Consider the following 25,843-nt stretch of genomic DNA (forward strand, 5'->3'; position numbering starts at 1 on the left):
TTTCTGAATACAATAGTTTTGTCACATGTTAAAAGAATCAATTGAATTGGTTTGGTATAAAACTATTGAGAAACAGAACATCTGATTTCTTTATTATTTATCTATACACATAAAAAAAATTGAACTACAAAAAATATACCTGAATATTTAGGAAACATAGATAAACTATATATCTATGAAGTTTGAACAGACTATGCAATTGCGTGCTAATTAAACATTTTGTCTTTTGTGTTATGTTTACTAATAGACAATTGGTATAATCAAATGTAGGCAAACCAGCTCTAAACCTCAATTTGCCTTGCCCTTTTACAACAATTTTACACATGTTCTGAAAAATTATAAAAGATAAGAGCAAATATGACCGACAAGACACCTTTTCCCTCGGTTGTCTATTTACATGGCTGACCCCGTTCATTCATTTTAATCACGTAAAGATTAGTATATATGCGTAATAATAAAAAAAATAATCCGTCAAGATGTCACACCTTTTTAGCCTTTTCGTTGTAAAACATATTGCATTTACATGCAAATTAGACAGATTGCATGCATAGTTATATGTAAAAAAACACACAGGTTGTCATTTTCAGGAATTATTTTAAGATTTACAGTCACCTGGAATTGATTTTAATATAGTGTGCATGCACATCAATAACAAGAAATGGACAAAAAGATAGATGCACACGCAATATTTCTTATGAACAAGATTGACAAAGTGCGTATACTAGATATAAAATCTTCCTAGAACATTACTGATATATCAAGTTTATGTGAGGGGTTCATTTGGGTTTCCACGATAATGTCTATATACATATATATATATGTATATATAGAAACCATGAATATTATTTTAGTTTAGTTTAGGACATTGTGGATCTGGACCCAATAGGTAAGTCTATTAATATGACATACGTATGGCTCATTCTTAATATAATTGAATACTTCTAGGTCTTATTATGCAAAAGAATTTTATGAAATTGGCGTTTGATAATGTCAAGTTGGTTCAATATTCAACATTCAATATTCAACATTCAATATTCAACATTCAACATTCAATATTCAACATTCAACATTCACTTTTTTTTCTTGTATTCATTTTCAACATTCAACATTCGATTTCAACATTCGATTTCAATATTCAACATTCAACATTCAATATTCAACATTCAACATTCACTTTTTTTCTTGTATTCATTTTCAACATTCAACATTCGATATCAACATTCGATTTCAATATTCAACATTCAACATTCAATCTTTTTTTTTTTTTTTTGCATCTATTTCAACATTCAACATTCAATCTTTTTTTTTTTTTTTTGCATCTATTTCAACATTCAACATTCGTTTTCAACACGAATGTTGAATGTGGAAAACGAATGTTGAATGTTGAAAACGAATGTTGAATGTTGAATACGAATGTTAAATGTTGAAAACGAATGTTGAATGTTGAAAAGAAATGGTGAATGTTGAAAACGAATGTTGAATGTTGAAAACGAATGTTGAATGTTGAAAACGAATGTTGAATGTTGAAAACGAATGTTGAGTGTCAAAAACGAAGTTGAATGTTGAAAACGAATGTTGAAAGTTGAAAATCGAATGTTGAAAACGAATGTTGAATGTTGAAAACTAATCTTGAAATTTGAAAACGAATGTTGAATTTTGAAAACGAATATTCAATGTTGAAAACGAATGTTGAAAGTTGAAAATTGAATGTTGAATTTTGAAAACGAATGTTGACTGTTGAAAACGAATGTTGAATGTTGAAAACGAATGTTGAATTTTGAAAACGAATGTTCAATGTTGAAAACGAATGTTGAAAGTTAAAAATCGAATGTTGAATTTTGAAAACGAATGTTGACTGTTGAAAACGAATGTTGAGTGTTGAAAACAAATATTTAAAGTTAAAAACGAATGCTGAAAGTTGAAAATCGAATTTTGAAAACGAACGTTGAAAACGAATGTTGAAAACGAATGTTGAAAACGAATGTTGAAAACGAATGTTGAAAACGAATATTGAAAACAAATGTTGAATGTTGAATGTTGAATGTTGAAAACAAATGTTTAAAGTTGAAAACGAATGTTAAATGTTAAAAACGAATGCTGAAAGTTGAAAATCGAATGTTGAAAACGAATGTTGAAAACGAATGTTGAAAACTAATGTTGAAAACGAATCTTGAATGTTGAAAACTAATGTTGAATGTTGAAAACGAATGTTGAAAGTTGAAAATCGAATGTTGAAAACGAATGTTGAAAACGAATATTTAATTTTGAAAACGAATATTAAATGTTGAAAACGAATGTTGAATGTTGAAAACAAATGTTGAATGTTGAAAACGAATGTTGAATGTTGAAATCGAATGTAAAATGTTGAAAATAGATACAAAAAAAGAAAAGAAATTGAATGTTGAATGTTGAATGTTGAATATTGAAATCGAATGTTGAATGTTGAAAATGGATACACGAAAAGACGATTGAATGTTGAAATTTGAAATCGAATGTTGAATATTGAAATCGAATGTTGAATATTGAAATCGAATGTTGAATATTGAAATTGAATGTTGAATACTGAAATCGAATGTTGAATATTGAAATCGAATGTTGAATTTTGAAAATGGATACAAGAAAAAAAATTGAATGTTGAATGTTGAATATTGAAATCGAATGTTGAATGTTGAAAATGGATGCAAGAAAAAAAAATGAATGTTGACTGTTGAATATTGAAATAGAATGTTGAATGTTGAAATCTATAATAAGAATGTTGAAAATGAATACAAGAAAATAAAATTGAATGTTTAATGTTGAATATTGAAATCGAATGTTTAATGTTGAATATTGAAATCGAATGTTGAATGTTGAAACCGAATGTTGAATGTTGAAAATGGATACAAGAAAAAAAAAATTAATCTTGAATGTTGAATGTTGAATGTTGAATGTTGAATATTGAAATCGAATGTTGAATATTGAAATCGAATGTTGAATTGAAATCGAATGTTGAATGTTGAAAATGGATGCAAGAAAAAAAAATTGAATGTTGAATATTGAAATCGAATGTTGAATGTTGAAATCGAATAAGAATGTTAAAAAAGGATACAAGAAAAAAAAGGAAAGTTGAATGTTAAATGTTGAATATTGAACCAACTTGACATCCGTTAATGCCATTGCATTATTTTGATTTCCCAAAAAAATCAAAATGCATAATTTATTTCACAGGTTATCATTTTAAAAAACGATATCCGACTGAAAAGCAGTTGCTCCTGCTAGCTGTAACGACAGCTGCTACCTCGAATTATGTATTTTTGTCTCGACTCGACGGATTCAAAAAGGGAGACGTATGTGTGCTGCTCCTGGCAGCGAAATCGGCGTCGGCGACATCAATAATGTAATAGTTTGTGTATAAGGTCAGATTATGGGGAACAACTAGTGATTAGTCAATGATATTTGTTATTCGGGTGCATTTGCATTGACACGTCCAATATCAATGAACATTATTTGGTCCTGTCACCTCGATCAGTCCTGGTAATTGTCTTTTGCTTAAATGCACTTTACATCATTTTGTTTGTGAATAGGTCCGTTTATGGGGAACCACCAGTGATATCTTGATGCATTATCAATGGAACGATTCATTTTAAGGGAGATTAAAGTTTGTGATTCGATCAATTTAAGAGGCACGAATAATGTTTCAATAATGGTAAAAGATCATCGGATCGGTATGCATTTATATTAGCAAGTAGCACATATTATTCTAATGGATATTTGTTGGCTCTGCCCCCTTCAGTCTTGATCTATTGACTTTAAATGTTTTGCAAAACTTACATGTCAGAGTTTGAAAGGAACCACTTATTTTAATGCAATGATATTCGGTATGCATATGTATAAGAATAAAAAAAGCCGAACTGTCAACGGTATGTGTAGTATTTTTCTCTTTTCTCTTTACTACATACCTTAGTATATGCAGCTTTAAATATGTTTGTACCATTCATTCATCTTTCTAGATTTAGAAAAATATGCGTTGGTTATTAAAAACATTCTTGAGTGTCTTGTTGTGTTGTTGTTGATTAGAAATAAATTTTTAAAACACCTACACGAATTAAGGAGAACTTGATAGTTCGGAGAGAACCAAAATTCGGTTTCAATGGTACCATGATTCTTGATCTGATTTAACCAAAATGCACTTTTATAATATCTTTTAGCTTTACTTTGGATAGGTCAGTATTTATGGTAAATAGTTTCTGTTCGATTTCTTTTCTACTTTTTTTTAATACTTGGAGCGGTTGAGTTTAAGATCGTGTATATACATAACTCTTCGCTCTTGAAGTATTAACGTTGCTCTTTGAATTTTTGTTTTTGTGATTGGTGATGTTTTGTTTTGATAAATTATTCCTTACTTCCTTGTTTACTTTAATTCATATAAAAGCTTAATCTGTTGGTTCTCAAATACATTTCATATCTTTATTTCCTTTATTGTTTCAGTTCTTTCACTATGAGTCATGATGTTGGACCTGTCCAGTTGTCTGACATACAGGAGGCTAGTGAGTACATGAAAGGGAAGCTACAACCAACGCCTTTAGTCCAACTATGGGACCATAAAGATGTAAGTTTTCTACATTTGAGATCACCCCCGGTTTTTGGTAGGGTTCTTCTTTCATCCAATGTCGGGTTTTGAATACTGTTGTTTGTCGTTTTGTCTTTTTGTTTTACATTTTTTTTGTCTTGTGGTGTCGACCTAGGAGTTTAAATTGGTATATTGTGCCTAACTTTTAATGCCCTCATAAGGTCCTCTGAAGAAGAAAATGATCAGACCACGTCAGTTTGTATAGCCAGGTAGAATAAGAAAAGTTAAGAAAACAAAAGCTAAATAAAGTAAGACATCGAAGAACCATTAGTACTCAAAATCCGAAAGGCTATGCCAAATACCGTTAAGATAAAGTCTTCTGCAATACCAGCCTCAGTCATACTACCACGGGTGTATCCAGTTAATACAATAACATATCGGTACTACTAGTTTTTGCAATGGCAAAACGATATACAAAGAATGCCACTCAAATAGATTGTAGGAGTCGTATAAACATTTGGCTGTTGGCTTTCACTTAATGTATATTTCCTTTTGACTCTGAGTCGAAAACACCAAGCAGTTTACTTTTGCTCTTTCGCTTTATTTCTTTCCCATGTGTACGAACGGATTCTAAACATAAATTAATACGCAATAATATCCTTTCCTATCAATAGTATCATTTATTTATTTTTCAGATCTTTTTAAAGTTGGAAAATTTACAACCATGTGGTTCATTTAAACTACGAGGTGCATTAAATGCCATGAGAAAAATTACATTAGAAACTTTAGAACATGGGGTTTGCACTGCTAGTACTGGTAATTTTGCTAAATGTTTGGCTTGGATTGCAGATAATATGGACATGCGTTGTAATGTTCTAGTTCCAAGTCACAGTCCAATGAACCAATTATCAGCAATTGAAAAACTAAAAGGAAGTATAACGAAAGTGGAGCTCGATGAATGGTGGGAGGCAATCGAGACACATAGCTATGATGGAATGCAAGGAACATTTATTCATGCTGTCTGTGATCCAGATGTTGTTGCAGGTATTAAGCTTTGTCTTTGATTTTTCTATCTTCGGTTATAGGTAGCGCTTCTTACATTAATGCAATATTAGTTTTCTGTAGCTTTGCCTTATGCTGGACTCCTTGAATTTTTCAAAAACTAAGGACATTCTCATTCCAAGCATAGATAACCTTAGCCGTATTTGGCACTTTTTTTAAAATTTTTGGTCCTCAGTGCTCTTCAACTTTGTATTTGTTTTGATTTAAAGCTATTTTGATCTGAGCTTCACTGATGATCCTTATGTAGACGAAACGCGCGTCTGGCGTAATAAATTATAAGCCTGGTACCTTTGATAACTAGTTGCACATAACACTGGTAAATATTTCATCAACACATTAACTATATAAATAACGTGATGTTATAACTTAGCTTTCATGTTTGACGAGGAAGAAGCTACTTGCTTATAAACCAAAATAACTGCCTGTCTTAAACAGAAATGTACATGCTCTAAAACAATCCCACCAAAAAACACCAGTGTGTGTCTTCACGTAGGCTAATCAGTTTCCCAAACCAATATTTTGTACATGTTTCTGTAAAAGAATTTGGTCATGGTTTTAGTATTTGTAACAAGGAAATCACCGAGAAAACATTCCTTGTTCCATTGTTACTGTTAATAATAGTACATGCTCTATAACCTAACATACATAATGTTGTCAAGAAGAACATTTACAGCTGTATTCGTCTTATCACATATTTAGTAAGTATATGTAGCAAAACTTCTTCATCACAAAACAAAGATTTAAATAAGTTGCAGAAAAAAAGTTGTAATTAGATTTTTCAAAAGCCTATTTAATCATATGGGAAAACTTTTGCTTAAAAAGATTATGCGAAAGTGAAGTGTAGATAGTAGAAAATTCTAAACTGTCAAACAAATGAAAAAGACTGTAAATTGTGTAAACATTACATTTGTTTTCAAAACTTAAAAAATACAGTCTATAATATCATTCTTTTAAAGACATAAGTGCACTTGTATGCAACTTCATTAAATTAATATGCTTCCAGCTGCGGAAAACTGTGCAAATGATATAACAGCCAATCACAGCTATTTCTTTATATAATCTCTATGCCGTCTTTCAAGACTGGATTAAAATATTCAAAACGGACAAAAATGGCAAAATTAAAAGTTCAAACATATCAAACGAATGGATAACAACTGTCTTATTCCTGACTTGGTACAGGCATTTGCTTATGTAGAAAATGTTGGATTAAACCTGGTTTTAAAGCTAGCCAAACATTTCACTTGTATGACATTTGCATCCTATTCCATTATATTGATAGATCTAGGACATTGTCTCGCTTAACAGAACTGTTTTTACAAAAATTAGAAACGTAAGTTTAAAGATTCCTTATGTTTGGTCATTAGAAATATGAGTTTATGAACAATTTCGCTAATTTCAATAGCAAAAATCACAAAAGATGACTTCATTCAATTTGCTGGAAAAAAGGCCTGTCTAGTATCTTTATCTTCTCCCTGATGTTGACACATAGAAAGAAAGATTTATAATTGAATCAATGACAGATCATTATTGTTGACGTTAACATATTTGCCTATTTCGTTCGTGCATGCATGTTCAAACAATGCCGACTTCATGATAAAGGATGTGCTCCTCACACAAAAACTGTTCCAACAGTGTTATAAAAAAGACTGAAATCAAGTTTGATAGCCGTCATCGCGATTTGTTTAACCAATGCTATGTCTCGGTGTTTCAACTCAATTGCGACATTGTTTCCTTGTCTTAGACTTTGAGTACCAGTGTAATCGTCTGACAGTACTTTAACCGATTATAACACATTTACGATTGTGATATTTTGAATGAGTGTGAATTCATATGCTGGTCAATAGATATAGGAAGATGTGGTGTAAGTGCCAGTGAGACAACTCTCCATCCAAATAACAATTAATAAAGGTAAACCATTATAGATCAATGTACGGCCTTCAACATGGAGCCTTGGCTCACACCGAACAACAAGTTATAAAGGGCCCCAACATTACTAGTGTAAAACCATTCAAACGGGAAAACCAACGGTGTAATCTATAAAAAAAACGAGAAACGAGAAACACGTATAAATTACATAAACAAATGTCAACTACTGTACATCTGATTCCGGACTTGTGACAGGTGCAAACATTTGCAGCGGGGTTAAAAGTTTTAATGCATGCATAACAAAAGACTCTTACGTTTGATGTGTTTGAGCATTTGATTTTGCCATTTGGTTAGGGACTTTCTGTTTTGAATTTTCCTCGGGGTTCAGTATTTTTGTGATTTTACTTTTTACCCTGCTGACGCATACGCTCTCAATCCTTTTGGAGTTCATACGATGCCATCAGTTTTGTTTTCTTAATTTATCACACCCGGATCGATTTACGGAATTTGAAAATCGATAACCCACTGTCGCCTTAACTTATAGCTTAATATTGACAATTTGGTTCTTTGTACTTGTTTGGCTTTACAACTATGTTGATATGAGCGTCACTGATGAGTCTTGTGTAGACGAAACGCGCGTCTGGCGTACTAAATTATAATCCTGGTACTTTTGATAACTATATAATAACTAAATTCAGAGATGTATTTAATCAGTTGCACTGTTTTTCAAAATGATATGCTATATGTATCATATAATAATTCTCGTTGAAATGAAACTGGTTTTTTTTTGGTTTTTTTGGCGTTTATATTTTTGTTTCTTTTTTAAAAGAACTTGAAAATTGAATAAATTACGAATCATGAATAGAAAAAAACTCTTTTGCATGAAACTATTATTGGACGACATGTGATTGGTTTAGATAGACCAGATATACAAGTTTTTTGCCAGACATTTCATTTTCACAAATAAAGAGTAACATGTAAACGTACAAAAGCCTTGATTAAAAGCAAAAATTAAAATACATTCTGTTTGCTACAACCATTGATTAAAGCGGCTGATTAGAATAATAATTTGCTATTAGATCTCAGTTCGGATTAATTATGTTAAAATTAACTATAAAAATTACTGATGTTTTGATGGTCTGCAAGACAAAAATTCTGTATCAGTTTGGTTCGAATGCAACTTTTTATTTGATACTTAGTAGGTGATAAGTTGCGCATTTGATCAACATGTTTTATTTAGATGACTACTTGACCTTGCAGGTAAATGAAGATTCACATATATATTTTAATCTATGACACTTTTGTACTTGTTTTTCTTTTAATGTTTATTTATTATAACATATGTCACATGACTATTTGTAGTCGTTGGATGTAATCTTGGTTGATTATGATAAGGTGACGACTAGTCCGATAAAAAAAACCCAACACGAATGCTGATGCTTCATTAAGTTTGGTTCATTGTCTATTGATTTCTTTTGTAATTCGGGTCAGTCTGGAAGCAAGTTATAAATCAAATTGAGGTTTTTGACTCAACTCGGTGGTTATGATTCGTCAGTTAATGTCTCTTTAAAGACAAAAATTAAGAATAGTCTGTTTAGAAGTATGCTTAAGTTAGCATAATTATAATATTATATATATATATATATATATGTTTCAACCTTCGCTTCTGCTAGTTAGATACTAATGCAAATTTTATATATTTCAGGTGTTGGCACAATAGGTTTAGAGATAGTGGATTGTATACCTGATATTAGTAACATTATAGTTCCCTATGGAGGAGGAGGTCTGATTTGTGGCATAGCTATAGCTGCTAAAGCACACAATCCAAACATCAAAGTATATGCATGTGAGGTGGAGACAGCCTGTCCGTTGAAAGCAGCATTACAAGCCGAGGAAAAAGTCACATTTTCTTTTCGGACTAGTTTTGTAGATGGTATTGGAGTAAAATCCGTTCTTCCTGAAATGTTGTCTCTGGTAAAAAGCCTTGTGACAGATTCGATTGTTGTTAGCCTACAGGAAGTGGCTGATGCAGTTAAGCTTTTGAGTGAGATGAACCATATAAGGGCAGAGGGAGCAGGCGCTGCTACCGTAGCTGCAGCTATGAAAGGTGTTGTGGGAAAGGGAAAAACAGCATGTATAATATCAGGTGGAAATATAGATACAGACAAATATATACAGTGTCTACAGGGCCAAGTTCCAGCCTGATACCATACAGCTGTAGTAAATATGGATGCCACACGGAAAATATCAATAATCAGTAATTGTGTTAAAACAATATTGGTTCAGAACAATAAGTTAGGAGTTTAAAACAGACAAAGTTCTCTGTTCCATATAATCAACATAGACTTAACATTTAAAGTATATCGACCATGACTGAGGAAGCATTACTATTGATGATGTGCTCGAATCCCAAAAAATAAAATAAAAAGGCCAAATAAAGTACGAAGTAGAAGATCATTGAGGACCCAAATTCCTAGAAATTTTGGCAAATACAGATCGATAATCTATTCCTAAGGTAGAAAAAGCCTTAGCATTTCAAAATTCAAAAGTTTTGTAAACAGTTAATTTATAAATATGATAATTCATGTCAGCACAAAACTGAGGACTACAGGGCTGGTATTACTCTAGGGAAATTAAAACTCCACTAGCAGTGGCATCGACCTAGTGGTGGTAAATAAACTCATCATAGATACCAGGATTCAATTTTGTTTTTACGCCACACGCGCGTTCCGTCTACAAAAGACTCATCAGTGACGCTCGAAAAAATAATAATTAAAAGCTAAATAATGTACGAAGTTGAAGAGCATTGAGGAACAACATTCCTAAAAGTTTGCCAAATACAGCTCAGGTAATCTATTCCTAAGGTAGAAAAACTTTAGTATTTCAAAAATTAAAAGGTTTCGTAAACAGTTAATTCATAAATATGACCATATCAATGATAGTTAACAGAAGTGCTGACTACTGGACTGGTGATACCCTCGGGGAATTAAAAACCCCACAAGCAGTGGCATCGACCCAGTGGTTGTAAATAAACTCATCATAGATACCAGGATTACATTTTGTGTTTTCGACAGACGCTTTTTTCGTCTACAAAAGACTCATCAGTGACGCTCGAATCCCATAAAAATAAAAGGTAAAATAAAGTACGAAGTGAAAGATCATTGAGGACCATCATTCCAAAAAGTGTTGCCAAATACAGCTCGAGTAATCTATTCCTTAGGTAGAAAAGTTTTGGTATTTCAATAATTCAAATGTTTTGTGAAGTCAATTTATAAATATGACAATATAAATGATAATTCATGTCAGCACAGAAGTGTTGACTACTTGGCTGGTGATATCCTCCGGGAATTAAAACTCAACTAGCAGTGGCATCGACCCGGTGATTGTAAATATACTCCTCATAGATAACAGAATAAATTTTGTTGTTACGCCAGACGCACGTTTCGTCTACAAAGAGTCATCGCTCGAATCCAAAAACAAAAAACAAATCAAGTACGAAGTAGGAGAGCATTGAGGACCAAAATTCCTAAATGCCAAATACAGCTCAGGTAATATATTCCCGAGGTAGAAAAACCTTACTATTTCAAAACTTCAAAAGTTTTGTTAACAGTTAGTTTATAAATATGACCATATCAATGGTAATTCTTGTCAGCATAGAAGTGTCGACTACTGGGCTGGTGATATCCTCGGGGAATAAAAACTCCAATAGCAATGACATCGATCCAGTGGTTGTAAATAAACTCATGATAGAAACAACCAGTGCATCCCTATAAACTGACCTAATCAAACCATGATGTAGTGTCGACGCCTCTGCCAGAAATGGCATACTTCTTTTGACTTTCTTGACGAGAGACAAAACATGTTCAGTAAATATAAAGTTGTTGTCAAAGGCTGATGAATCATAAAACGCATCATTAACTACAGTTAGATAACACATAAATCCGGATGCCGAATTTCAGAAACCTCTGTTGTGTAATTCTTCAACCAAATATAACAGATATCTTATAGGGCAGACAGACATAGTGATACGGACAAAAAGGGATATTCCAACAGTAGAAGTACTTACTAGGCCAAGTCTATAATAAAGTTGAATCAAAAATTTTTGGAATAATGTAACAAATACAACAAAAGCTATTTATGGCTGGTGTAGAAAATGTTTCTAATTATTCAAAATTAAAAAAAAACAAAGAAAGATAACTCCAATTTATTGTCTTGAAACTATAAAAATGCTTGTTTTGGCCCTTTGTTCCTAGACTGTTTGCCCCATAACCCTTATAATATATCCCAACCTTCTACTCATTGTGGTACAATTTCAGAACAATTGATATACTTATACACAACTTATTGTCCTGACACTAGATAAATGCTTGTTGTGGGCCCTTTGGGCACCTAATTCTTTAACCTTAGGGACCATAACCCCAAAAATCAATCCCGAACTTTCTTTTGTGGTTATAAACATTGTGTTAAAATTTTATTGATTTCTATTTACTTATACTAAAGTAATTATCCGGAAACCCTTCTTCTTCGGACGACGACGACAACGTGATACCAATATACCACCGCAAAATTTTTTGCAGTCGCATAAAAACCCAGGAAATTAACAGAAAAAATATATCAGTGATATTTCATGTCAACACAAATTGCTGGCTACTTGGCTGGTGATACCCTTGGGAACAAAATAGCAGGAGTTAATTCCTATAAGACTAGTCTATAAACAAGATGATTCATTCATAAATTAATTTTAATTTTATACTGGTGATTTTTCAGACTGAATACTAGTTTTGGAGATGAGTTCGCTCTTTAGTTGCTTGATGATTGGTACATAGCTCCATAAATCAGAATATTATAAACATTGATAAACTCTGTTTCCCCGTAGTTCACTCATCAGCAAAATCAACTCTGTCTCACTGTAATTCATTCTTCTGAAGCATGAGTGATTTTAATTATACTGACTATTTCATCTACTGCTAATTCCAAGTAAACTATAGTCAGGACCATTAGACACTGTGCATATATATAGGTTATCCAGATGGAATTAGTAATTCATATAGGGAGATAAAAAGATCAGAACACAGCTTCACTTGTATGACCCATTGACATATAAATTTCTCTCCATTGATATATAACTTCCCACTGCTGTATTTGACATTCCCAAAATGTGCCCCGTGTTTACCTTTATGTAGGAAGAGACCCCCTGAGCATTTCAAGAGGAAGAAAAGAGGGACAAAAGATACCAGAGGGACAAAAGATACCAGAGGGACAGTCAAACTCAAAGATTAAAAATAAAGTGACAACACCATGGCTAAAAATAAAAAACAAACAGATAAATAGTAGTACAGAAGTCACAACATATAATACTAAAGACTAAGCAACACGAATCCAATCAAAAACTGGGGTGATCTCAGGTACTCTGTCGTCTGAAAGGGTAAACAGATCCTGTTCCACATGTGGCACCTGTCATGTTGCTTATGTTACGAAACTTTTTATTATGCTTTTAAAAATTAAGTGACATATCACTGGAATGCTAAACATACAATCAAGATAGATTAAAACTGGCTCCCTGCAATTTGGCTAGCAATTATACACTTCAAATTACATTATATGTGCACCAAGTGGAACCATCTATAAAATGGCAAAAGATACCAAAGAGTTATTTCAACTCAAAGGTGGAAAGTAAACATTGATCAACAAGAACCCCACCAAAAACCATTGGTGGTCACAGTTGTTTCAGAAGAGTACAAGATGAAAATGATTAGTTGTGTTTTCAATCATGAGTGCGGTGGTTGACATAGTTTGCTGTGTTTTGAATCATGAGTGAGGTGGTTGACATAGATTGCTGTGTTTTGAATCATGAGTGAGGTGGTTGGCATAGTTTGCTGTGTTTTGAATCATGAGTGAGGTGGTTGACATAGTTTGCTGTGTTTTGAATCATGAGTGAGGTGGTTGACATAGTTTGCTGTGTTTTGAATCATGAGTGAGGTGGTTGACATAGTTTGCTGTGTTTTGAATCATGAGTGAGGTGGTTGACATAGTTTGCTGTGTTTTCAATCATGAGTGAGGTGGTTGACATAGTTTGTTGTGTTTTCAATCATGAGTGAGGTGGTTGACATAGTTTGTTGTGTTTTCAATCATGAGTGAGGTGGTTGACATAGTTTGCTGTGTTTTCAATCATGAGTGAGGTGGTTGACATAGTTTGCTGTGCTTTGAATCATGAGTGAGGTGGTTGACATAGTTTGCTGTTTTGAATCATGAGTGAGGTGGTTGACATAGTTTGTTGTGTTTTCAATCATGAGTGCGGTGGTTGACATAGTTTGCTGTGTTTTAAATCACGAGTGAGGTGGTTTTTGAATCATGAGTGAGGTGGTTGACATAGTTTGTTGTGTTTTCAATCGTGAGTGAGGTGGTTGACATAGTTTGTTGTGTTTTCAATCGTGAGTGCGGTGGTTGACATAGTTTGCTGTGTTTTCAATCGTGAATGAGGTGGTTGACATAGTTTGCTGTGTTTTGAATCATGAGTGAGGTGGTTGACATAGTTTGCTGTGTTTTGCATCATGAGTGAGGTGGTTGACATAGTTTGTTGTGTTTTGAATCATGAGTGAGGTGGTTGACATAGTTTGTTGTGTTTTGAATCATGAGTGAGGTGGTTGACATAGTTTGCTGTGTTTTGAATCATGAGTGAGGTGGTTGACATAGTTTGTTGTGTTTTGAATCATGAGTGAGGTGGTTGACATAGTTTGCTGTGTTTTGAATCATGAGTGAGGTGGTTGACATCGTTTGTTGTGTTTTCAATCATGAGTGAGGTGGTTGACATCGTTTGTTGTGTTTTCAATCATGAGTGAGGTGGTTGACATCGTTTGCTGTGTTTTGAATCATGAGTGAGGTGGTTGACATAGTTTGCTGTGTTTTCAATCATGAGTGAGGTGGTTGACATAGTTTGTTGTGTTTTCAATCATGAGTGAGGTGGTTGACATAGTTTGTTGTGTTTACAATCATGAGTGAGGTGGTTGACATAGTTTGTTGTGTTTTCAATCATGAGTGAGGTGGTTGACATAGTTTGTTGTGTTTACAATCATGAGTGAGGTGATTGACATAGTTTGTTGTGTTTTCAATCATGAGTGAGGTGGTTGACATAGTTTGTTGTGTTTTCAATCATGAGTGAGGTGGTTGACATAGTTTGCTGTTTTTTCTGTATTTCTTGTCATTATCAGAATAGTGTTTTGTATATTAGACAGTAATACTTATTATAAATTTATAAAAAAAAGTCCCAAAACAAGAAGCTGTATAAAATAAATGTAAATAACTTTAAAAGCCTTTATTTTTCATATGCCAAATTATGTTGTTCTCTCTCAAATCAATAACAATAACAGACTTCAAACCATCTGCTGTTTACTGAAAACAAAATAGCATCTTCTATAAATGTGAAATTGAAAACGTTCAAAACATTTGACTTTTGTGATCATCAATGCATTAGATTTCATGTTTAAACACATACTAGTAAAACAATGATTGAATTTGATGATTTTCTATTCAACAGCAAAGCACTGCAATTCAAATTTTCCCTCAACTCAGGAAAGCTTGTAACCTCTACTTAAGGATCTGCTACTTACTAATAACATCAAGTTAAATTCATTAACCCATGAAGAAATCTACATCAGTTTGACCTTTTGGATCATCTGTGCATTATACTGTATGTGTAAAGCCATAAACAATGATTGCATTTGATGATTATAAATTTGAACAACATTTCACTACAATACCATATTTTGCTGATAAAAGATCAGTAATGTAATAATAACTACTTAAAAGTGCTTTATTACTAGTGTGTGACCAACACATAGGGTGTATCGACATGTGCAAACTAGACTATCTCTTCTATTTCACTTGACTACCAGTATAAACAACACATATGGTTGATTTACATGTGCAAATTAGAGTCTCTTCTATTTCATGTTATGTTTTGCTTTGCCTTCTTCAGCAATAGTCATCTTCTTCATTCAATAATTTATTTCTATTTGACCAGAACTTTTCCCATATTTCATAATCTTGAGGTAAGTACTTGTTGTATGCGTTATTGTACAACTATTATAAGTTTTGTTGTCCTTTTTTATCATTGAATAGGTTGTAACAGTTTCTTTATCTGGATAATCATTTTTGATCTCTTTTTTTCAATTTTCTGATTTTCATCTTTGAATCTGTTTTTATAAGCTTTCTACATTACTGTGTTGAACAAGACGAAATGTCCACTGTAAATATACCTTCCAGAAAACTTCATTCAATCTGTGTTTTGTCACTTCTCGTTACAAACACTAGTCTATTTACCACACAAAACATCTGAAACATTACTGGGACAACTCTCTAGCACTAACAAATCATACAATCTGTCATTTGACTCATGTGTCAGGTGGGACAGTACGGTGTTTGAAATATTTGCGACTACTATCTATTCCTGCTTCAACCTCTATGATCCTCAGTTCTTCAAGACAAAGTGTGTGTTTCCTGTGTATTTCATTCATGATGTCCACATGTTGTTTCAAAAACTCCTTGACACCAAACTGTAATATACATAAAATTTATCAGGAGAAAAGTTTAAGATATAAACGTGTAGTGTTATAAAAAAATGTTTAAAAAATGTTATGCATCGGAAGTGCTGTGGTAGATTTACCTTCATTAGAAACCCTCAAAGCCGAATATTTGAAAGCCTGATACATGATGTTTTTAGAAGCAATATATCATTTTGGAATTTCTCCTACGTACAAGAATATTACAGAAACAAGCAATGGGTAAATAGAACATTCAACAATTTTTAAAAGAGGAAAAACATGTCACCAAATATGTAATTCGAAACTGAATAATAATTCCAGTCTACTTTCAACATTCAATTTCTGTCAAAATATCCTAAAAAAAATGTTTTTGCTATCTACCTCATTTATTTGTATTATAATCATGCACACTTGAGACTCAATAGAAGCATAATACTACATTGTATTCTACTATAGACCATCAGTGCAGTCTACATAATTATGGTCAAGTCAGAAATTAGAGTTAAAAGAAGGTGTTATGGAAGCTACAGTTACTAATCAAAGTGCTTGTAAGCGCAGAAGGGTAAAGATTGTGATAATTTATCAGTGGAAAGTTAAATCAAATATTGCAATGTCATTAAAATATTGGTTGTAGTTCATTCAACTACAATTCTAAACAATGGGAGATAACTTCAAATTTTAATGATGACTTTAACAATGACATCATTTATATTTTTAGAACAGATTATTAGATTCCTGCACCTTGCAAAAGTTGTGTTATTTTCTTGACAAGTGTAACACCCTTTTGTGACTTGAATATCTGAGCATATATTACATTGATAAATTTATGGAAATATTCATGTATAGGATGTATAGAATGTTATGATAAATGTACTATATTTTGTGTATCAAAAAGGTAGCAATAAGCCTTAGAAGATTTGGATATCAAGTCAGTATTATAGGGTTTTGATTGCATCCCAAAAATTACACTTTCAGTTTAGAATAAAACAGTGAATAGAAAGTATATTTATAATTCTGATCATATTGTTACTTGTTTTAATAAATAAAAAACATTTTTAAGTTCTAAATTTTTAGTAATACATTATTTTGATTGTTTGATATTTAAAAAGAATATTGATTCAAACAAGATATTAATGCAACGAATTAAAAATATTACTACACACTGGCTTAAAACTGTTTGTTCTAATATATAAAAATTAAAAACTCACTGTGTCTGGATCTTTAGGCGAGTGAAGTAATCTGAAATGTAAAATATGAATATTATATATATGAATGAAGGAACTAAGTCACAGTAGTCATATGGTCTGGGTTATAACTACAGATTTGAAATGTGAATAAATATTTAATTGATTGATTAACACCACTTTCAGCACTATAGGCTATTTCAATGGCTGGCAATAATTATTAATGGAGGAATCTGGAGTTCCCTGTGAAAACCACAGGAAAACTGACAATCCTAGTCAATTCATTACAGTTGAGATCAACTTCCACTTGCAGGTTTCCAATTCACAACCTCAGTGTTGACAAGCTGCCAATATAGTATTTTAGTTACATTGTCACAGCCAAAATGAGGCCCCAATATTTAATAATGAAATAGTAAATAATGACACACTTCCATTATATAAAAGTTCTAGCATGGAATTAGAAGCAATGAAGAGCAGTTGTTACATATAGATCAAGGAATAATACAGTAACATATAACTTACCTCTCTGGGACCATATTCATTGTTTCTCTGTACATCTGTCTGAATCTATCAATCTCACCCTGGAATTTCACCATTCCACAATCTGAATCTATATTACCTAATCCTGTAATGATAAAATAAACTTGTTGTAAAAGAATAATACATATACCTCGAATTTAACTTTTCTACACCTAGAAACTAATTCTGAACTGTGCTAGTATGACAAATTTGTCGACCTCTTAAAAAACTTGTAAAAAGATTTATAGAGTTAAACTTGAAATTACATCAAAAACTTTGAGGACTGATTGTGTTTTTGTTTTTTAATCAAATTGGACCTTGTCTATATGGAGTCCAAAAAGTTATGATTCAATAAAATAGATTGATATGCTTTTTAAATTTTGACTTGAACTGTCTCAATTAAAACAATTTTTTAAATCATCAAATATGAAAAGAAACTTGCCTTCATAGAACTTACATTGTACTTTCTCAATTTTCATTCTTCCAGATCTTTTTCGGAATCAAAAATACCAGTACTTTAAAGCTACAATTTTTTTTTATCAAAAATTCATGTTTAAAGGATGTCAAATGAAGCATGCAAAATACACTTGGTCTGCAAACTTTATGCTAACCTTGCATTAAATTTTCTAATTCTGTTATTTCTTCTCTGATGTCACCAGCATTCCTGTATGTTGTTTGGTAGCTTCTGTAATTAAAATTAAACAGACAACAACAATTTAAAATTTATGTACAACATCACAGTCATGAGGGATTGGATGGGGTTAAATGATTAAAGAATAATGCCCTTAAACAATGAAGATTAGAGAATAACGGGCAAAAAAAATGAAGATTAGAGAAAAAAGGGGTTAATTTTTTGAAGATTAGAGAAAAAAGGGTGAAAATTAAATGTTTACAGAATAACAGAATTTGTAAGTTTTTTTAACTGAAAATAGTTAAGTTTAACTGACATATTGATTATTCTCATAATCTGAAATGGTTACCATAGATTAACTTGCATGCTAGTTAATGATTTACAAACACAAACTATTTATTGTAATGGAAATATTTCTAGTCTTCTAGCTAATTATAAGCTTATTATTAAATTACAAAATAACAATAGCTATCTGTGTCACTCTGGCAAAAACAAATTTTTAAAATCAAATTAAACCTGGTCCAATTTTTATTTCATATTTATGTTTACATCATGGTTCAATTTATAAACAAGATACAATGTGGCCTAAGCAATAGTGCAACCGCTACCTTTGTCTGCCACCACAGTAAAAGGGCTGAGACACTTATTTGCAAAAAATGACAAGGTACACAAGATGTAATGTGAGGTTGTCTCGTCATTATCACCACTTTTTCTTTAAATAAGTCAGCAATAATACAGACTGCCATGCTCATGGTATTAAAATAATAATAGCAATGTGTTACTATCACCAAAAGATGTGGGATGTAATATTCTCCTTTAAGTTTCGTGCCTTTCATAATATAGGCAAGCATACTTTCTTATTTGATATAAATTCATTTGTTGTAAAGAATTGAGGTGTAAAGAAAGTATATTTGAAGGGATACAGTATAAACACTAATTGAAACAGAAATCCGGAATAATAGCAACTCATGTTTAAGAACAGGTACTTGAAAGCTTTTATCAGTTTCCCTATAATATCATAAATTTGTGAAACTTTATCAGCACTTGATGAAAAGGAACCAAAGAAAAGACACATGTAAGTTAGAATTCATATGAATTATCCTTCAACTTAATAAAGTTTGCAATGTTTTTCTAGCTATGATGAAGTATTTTACACTGCCACACTAATGGATGGATGGTTGTATAATGACTAATGGCAAATTAAATGCATTACTGCCACACACATTAATCTGATAAACATTGTAATAAATATTACTCACTTCTTTTTGTTTCTTCTTTTGACATTAGAAAAATATGAATATTCTCATGCAATAAGTATATATATATTTCAATATGACAATCAGTGTATTTACTGTCATTCTACATCAAATGGGTGTACAAGGAATCCTGATACTACTCATCTTTTATAAATAATGTAATTACTGGTACATACAATAGCATTGTTTAATCATCAAGAAATGCCATTTGTAGTTTTGACAATCATCAGAAGATGACATGTCCTTTGTTAATGTTTTTGTGCCAATATAAAGTCATGGTTTAAATGCAATTTTGATAAGCCTGTTTTTGTTTTTTTAATTCTTACTATTTATGTTTCATAATACTTGTCTATCTCTACCTTTTTGTATAGACAACAATATATAAATATAGACTTACTGATGATCAGTTCTTTGAGATGACCCTGGTCGACTGTGATTACACACCCAATCTTCAACATGCTTCTTATCCTGTATTTAAATTTATTAGATTATTATAGAAATGTACATTTTTAGTGTTGATGAATTAAGATATTATCAAGAAAGTAAGGATCCAACACCACCAGGCAAGTTTGGACTTACATGATTTTTTGGGGGGTATTCAAGTACTAAAACATCCTTGCATTTGAGCTTTTTGAGGAAAGTATTTTGAGAGAAAAAAATCGGATGCACCAAATTTAAAAAAATGCTATTTTCATTTACACAATGTAAACAATAATTTTTTTTATTCAGTATCTCATTGTTAGATACATGTATTTTGCATTTTATTTCATCTTCAAATTTTACTTTTTGTCACAAATAATAATCGTAAACACAATTTATTCATAATAAATATGCAATACAATGTACTTACAAAAGCTGGATGATGATATTTCTTTGTTACCTGAAAGTATTATTATATGTTTTAGACATTTAATGCAATCCTAACTGCTATTATAAGTTTGAAAGTTCAAAAGGAAACCACAAAGAAGGCTAATCACTAAACTAAAGATACAAACATTCTTTGATATTTTGGAATTTAGTATTGTTTAACTTGAGTCTGTGTATTTTTTTTATTTTTTTTTAAACTACATTTTGGTGGATGTTTTGCTCACATAAATTCTGTAAATGAGATTTAAGATACATGTAGTACAAATGTATTTAAAAATTTTGCTAATTTAGTTTGCGAACTGGGAATATACACATTGAAGACCTGTTGGTGACCTTCTGCTGTTGTTTTTTTCTATGGTCGGGTTGTTGTCTCTTTGGCACATTCCCCATTTCCATTCTCAATTTCAAATATTAAATTGCCATCATAGAAAATTGTCTGCTTTTTTAAATTTACCCTATACTTAAAACATGTAAAAGAGTTTAAAATTCATATACAAGGAGATTATCAAATATATAGGTTTTGCAAATAGAAATGAACAAATTATCTGTTTTTCCGTTTTTCTACGTACTATAGCAGTGAGTCACATTGTAAATCTATTTGACAACTAAATGCACCAAATAAGCAAAAAAGCTTATATCCTAAGAGGTCTTTATGAGTTTTCTGCTGTGATATAAGTAAGGTCATAGGGCTAGGCATGATACAAGAATTACAGAGCAACTGAAAATATTCCTAGGTAAGTGGTGATAATTATCAATTATCTCCCTTAAGTATTCTGTAATTCTTGTATCATGCCTATGACCTTAATAGAACAGAACTTATCTCACAGTGGAAAACTCATAGGCAATGTGTAACAATGAGAAAGGCTTAACCTGTCGCCATCAACAGTTGCTCTGTAATTCTAATTGCATGCCAATTGAGAGTTTATATATCCAAGATGAGATACTGTTCTCATTTCTACAGTTAAAACAAAGAGAGATGTAAAAACTTACTGCTTGCTGTGGTGGTAGTTTTGATGTGAATGGTAGATCATCTTGAACACTGTGTGGTGGAGGTACCTCTGGCAAATCTTTATAATTGTCCATGGCTGGTAGAAATATCAAGCAGTCATTGATGCCTGGTATACTCTTATCCTCTGTTAACCAAGACCTTAAAGGTTCTAATGTTGATGGCAAAGGTCTAAAAGTCAATCATATTGTTGCAGTATTAAACAATTTTAGTGCAAATGTTTATTCTTAAGTTTGAGTCAACTTAGCAAAAACACAAAATGAGAATAAATAAATTCCTAATTCTACATGAGCAGTATAAATGATTGAACTATTGTAATGAATATCCATGAAGTAGCGGTTCATAATGCAAATAATAATGCATTTCATTTATGAAATCAAGTGAAATTTCTATTTGTATGTTTAATAACGAGTATTAAATAATGAGTTGAAAAGTTGTCATAAATTAAACACAATTTAGCTATATGAGTATTACACATTTTTGTCCCCCCCTCATTTATTTATTTATTTCTCTTTCCAACACAATAGAATCTGCTGCACTATGTTGAGAATACTGAATAACTATGCAAGATATTAAAATATACCTGAGGTTATCTTCGACTTAAAATTTGAGTTTTACATGGGAGATAACTCACACCCTTTCCAATAAAATCTGCAAAAGCTGTCACATAATTTCACTATTATTGCAAGCATTCTATATAATCACTAAAAACTTATAACCTGACCAACACATACACATATGTATATTATTACTTTGAAAAAAAGTTACAAAGCCAAGTCAATATGGTATCCTTCCACTTGTTACGTTTTCTCATTTTTGCTACTGACATCTAATATTTTAATACATGAAGTTTAAACAAAATTAGGCAAAATTCTATGAATTGATTAACTGATTTTTACCCTCTGTGGCTGTAAATATTTAATAGATTTTCAACCCAGCTGTATATCATTGAGTATGTAATTTTTCTTTGCTAAATTGTGATTATTTTATCTTTGTATAATGCGAGTAGATTTTGCTGTTTATAAATCATTAGAATATAACAGACTGTAATCTTTGTCCAGAGTCATATATATTCATTTATAACAAGTAATATATACATGTACCTTCCTATAAATTTCTCTCAAACAGATACTTTCATCAAATAATGTGTGAAGTAATAACTTGGCATACAAAGTTCAGATGAAAATCAGTCAATTTATTCAATTACAGTACTTTAGTAAAGCAATGAAGTCACTCAAAATGTTATAACACAGAATGACCTGTACATTGACTGCAAGTTCTCTATGTAGATGAAAAATTAGAAACATTCATAAATCACTGACTGCAAACTAATAATCCTGGCAAAATGTATCATTCATAATTTATTGTACTCCTCTTAAATTAAGTAACTTTGAATCATTTGATATAACTATTGGCATATACAATGTATGACTTATAAAAACAATTATTAAAAAAAACAGATTTTCTATTTTAAGTTGATCATTTTATTTTTATTTTACCAAGGCACAATATTTTCAAATGTTATTTATGTAATAGGATCAAATTTGTATTACATTGTACTTAACACTAATCAATGTATATGATAGTTAAACTTGATGACAAACCACAAAATAAAACAGCTAGAAAAAATATCACAAGGGTTTTCGCCATCATATCAATTTCTATCCTTAACAATCATAACAATGAATATGCTATAACATTCAGTCAGTTGTATTGGTATGTATTATCTGTTATCTAACGTATACATGTAGCTGTTCAAGTGATCCAATGGGAAAGCAACTCAAGTATAAATCTTAATAACTTTAAAACAGACCACTGCAGTACAATTTGATCTAAACAGCAGAGCTATTATGTGATCATTTTAACAATTTCATACAAACCTTTCTTGTTTTATCAAAACTGATGGTTTTCTAAGATCATATTTAATATCTTGTGGTTGTCCATCATTGTCTGTCCCAAAAATAACCTGATGAGAATTTAGACCATGTACCATAGGTTTTATTGATGGACCAGCTGTGATTAAGACTGGAGCCTCTGATGCGTGGTTAAGGGTCAGTGGAGGAACTCTATTGTCAGCCAAACCAGGGAGAAAAGGTTTTGTATCATCTGACACATATTTTTCTTTAGAATTCAATAAATAATGATAAGTAGGATATGGTGCATTGTCTCCAATGTCAACTACTGGTACCTCTTTACCACCAACTGGTACCAGTTCCATGCATGTGTTTCTTGATGAACCATGAACAGGCTCCACTGATACATTGTCACGTGCATGTTTTGTTCTTGGTGGCTTCGATGATAAACTCTCTAATCTGGCTTTAGCACTGAAAGGTCTTCTGCGTGGAGCACTTTTTTCTTGCTTTACTGTAGTTTTACTTACATCCAAATTATTCTTAGTGTCTACACAAATACTTTCTATTTGTGATCTTTTACGAGGATCAGCAGACCATGCTTGTCTTTGACTAGTGGTGATTTGCTTTTCTTCATATAATTTATTTGTGAATGTTGATGGAAAAAGGTTACTTCTGTTATGAAACTTTGGTATCATATGATTCGGTTTTGGAGGCAATCCAGTAACTGTAAAAAAAGACAAATAAAACAGGTTTCTGCAATATTATTTTATTTATAAGTTTTATATTTACTTCAAACAGCTCTCTTCATATTTTATACCAAAGATATAGGTGAACTTGTTTCAGGAAAAATCAGGAAAACATGTAATATCATTTTAAATTTCACCTGTAAATATGTTTTTAATGAGCACCATATTGAATGACTTTCCATTTCAACAATGTACAAAAAATGTAGATGTACATTGTAGATGATCATGACTGTTGATAACTATGTTCATAATGTATTGAGATCTTGGTGTGGAAAATGTTACATTAACTGCCAAAAATAGTGACCATGGTGATATGTGCCCTATACTATATTCTACTGTAAGTTACAAACTAAATTCCTAAGTACTACATGTATTTAATTGGCTTTGGTGGTTAGTCACCATATTGAAACCTACAATGTATATTTTCACAAAATAACAAGTCCTCACTTTTTTTGCCAGGGTATTTCAACATGATATTTATTTTTGTTTATTTTAGTACAGAGAATTCAGAAATAATTTATTAAAGAAAGTTTCATACATTTGTATATACACCAGTTCCAAAATACAATATTTGGTTATACATGTACATGTATCCCTTATATGTGACTTTCATTCCCATGTGATCAAAATGTAGGCATCATCACTTCAAACACATACATGTACATAATGTATTGGGATACTAATAGGTAAATAATTTGATGCTGTACTGCCCAAAATATTCAGGAAATCAAAATCTAATTAGTTAGTCACCCTCTCTGCAGTTGTATAGAAATTTAGATTATGTACTTACAGAACATGAATAATTTCTAGACTACCCTACAGAATGACAATCCTGAAGATGCTTGAAACTTTAATAGTGCAGGGAGACAGTCACACCTTCTATTTGATAAATAATGTCATAATGCGAGTGCGTAATTGATGATCTTTTCCAGTGAAAGACACAAGTAAAAAAAATAACCTATTCCGATACGGCACTTCCATTAAAGGGTTTTCAGTTGTATCTGTCATGTGACTTCCATCACCACGTGACTAAAATGTAGGCATCGTCACTTCCAACGCATATTGAGAAAATGGGTGAAAAGGTTCGATTAAATTTTTTTGGATCTTAGCCTACTTCTTCCATAATGACTTAGAAAAATAATTCACTTTTAAGAAACTAAAAGGTGGAGTGAACATGACTGAACACAAATCAAAATCCGTTAACGGAGAATATCTAACAATTGGCAAAAGCGGAGTAACTAGAACAGATTTGAAATTGTTGATCTTTTCAGGTAAGACATGATTCCAGATATAACGGATTGGAAAATAAAGTAGGAATATATCAAAATTAAATCAAATATGATATATGAAGTCAATGAAAGAGAAAACAATAACACTCAATTGACAACCTTATTGGTTTAACTAGGTAAAACATGAATCTTCTGAAGATTATCATCAGACAGTTTAATTCTGCTGAAACTTAACAAAGCAAATGATATTAAGTTAAAAATATACACACCTGCAGTGACATCAAATGTCTTTACAGTAGCCATGTTGTTTACATATTTTCCATGGTTCCGGAAGTCGTTTTTATGAAATTGTCTAAAATAAGATATATCATATACAAATTTCCTTGATTATGTAACAATAAAAGTTATGTGTTTAACTTCATATTTTGATACCGAAAACTAACTTGTTCCTGCAAGTGCGACAGTTTCGAACAAAATATGACTTCTAAATCATAACTGTGTTTAGCATTCACTGGTTTATGAATTATACTATAAA

At 31.7% G+C, this 25,843-nt stretch overlaps 2 protein-coding genes across 2 annotated transcripts; one reads left to right on the forward strand and one right to left on the reverse strand.

The window, feature by feature from the left end:
* Positions 1-791: 791 nt before the first annotated feature.
* On the forward strand, positions 792-9,855 carry LOC139489487 (L-threonine ammonia-lyase-like). Its single transcript, XM_071275928.1, has 4 exons — positions 792-886; positions 4,468-4,588; positions 5,245-5,593; positions 9,183-9,855. Exons 2-4 carry the CDS (start codon positions 4,478-4,480, stop codon positions 9,680-9,682), a joined length of 960 nt encoding a protein of 319 aa, XP_071132029.1. The 5' UTR covers positions 792-886; positions 4,468-4,477; the 3' UTR covers positions 9,683-9,855.
* A 4,919-nt stretch (positions 9,856-14,774) lies between these two features.
* On the reverse strand, positions 14,775-25,840 carry LOC139489489 (uncharacterized). The gene is made up of 9 exons (XM_071275930.1): positions 25,578-25,840; positions 23,361-24,057; positions 21,465-21,651; positions 20,458-20,487; positions 20,005-20,075; positions 18,332-18,405; positions 17,724-17,826; positions 17,226-17,256; positions 14,775-16,029 (listed from the first exon to the last, which is right to left on the reverse strand). The coding sequence occupies exons 1-9, from the start codon at positions 25,609-25,611 to the stop codon at positions 15,868-15,870; spliced, it is 1,389 nt and encodes a 462-aa protein (XP_071132031.1). The 5' UTR covers positions 25,612-25,840; the 3' UTR covers positions 14,775-15,867.
* Positions 25,841-25,843: the final 3 nt, after the last annotated feature.

The sequence above is a fragment of the Mytilus edulis genome, chromosome 9, assembly GCF_963676685.1.
Source record: "Mytilus edulis chromosome 9, xbMytEdul2.2, whole genome shotgun sequence".
In the NCBI taxonomy this organism is placed as follows: domain Eukaryota; kingdom Metazoa; phylum Mollusca; class Bivalvia; order Mytilida; family Mytilidae; genus Mytilus; species Mytilus edulis.

Coding starts and splice junctions, on each gene's coding strand:
- LOC139489487 (XM_071275928.1), top strand. CDS start 4,478: ATGAGTCATGATGTTGGACCTGTCCAGTTGTCTGACATACAGGAGGCT. Junction 4,589..5,244: donor AACTATGGGACCATAAAGAT/GTAAGTTTTCTA, acceptor TTTATTTTTCAG/ATCTTTTTAAAGTTGGAAAA. Junction 5,594..9,182: donor TGATCCAGATGTTGTTGCAG/GTATTAAGCTTT, acceptor TATATATTTCAG/GTGTTGGCACAATAGGTTTA.
- LOC139489489 (XM_071275930.1), bottom strand. CDS start 25,611: ATGGCTACTGTAAAGACATTTGATGTCACTGCAG. Junction 20,488..21,464: donor AACTACCACCACAGCAAGCA/GTAAGTTTTTAC, acceptor TAATACTTTCAG/GTAACAAAGAAATATCATCA. Junction 17,827..18,331: donor ATTAGAAAATTTAATGCAAG/GTTAGCATAAAG, acceptor TTATCATTACAG/GATTAGGTAATATAGATTCA.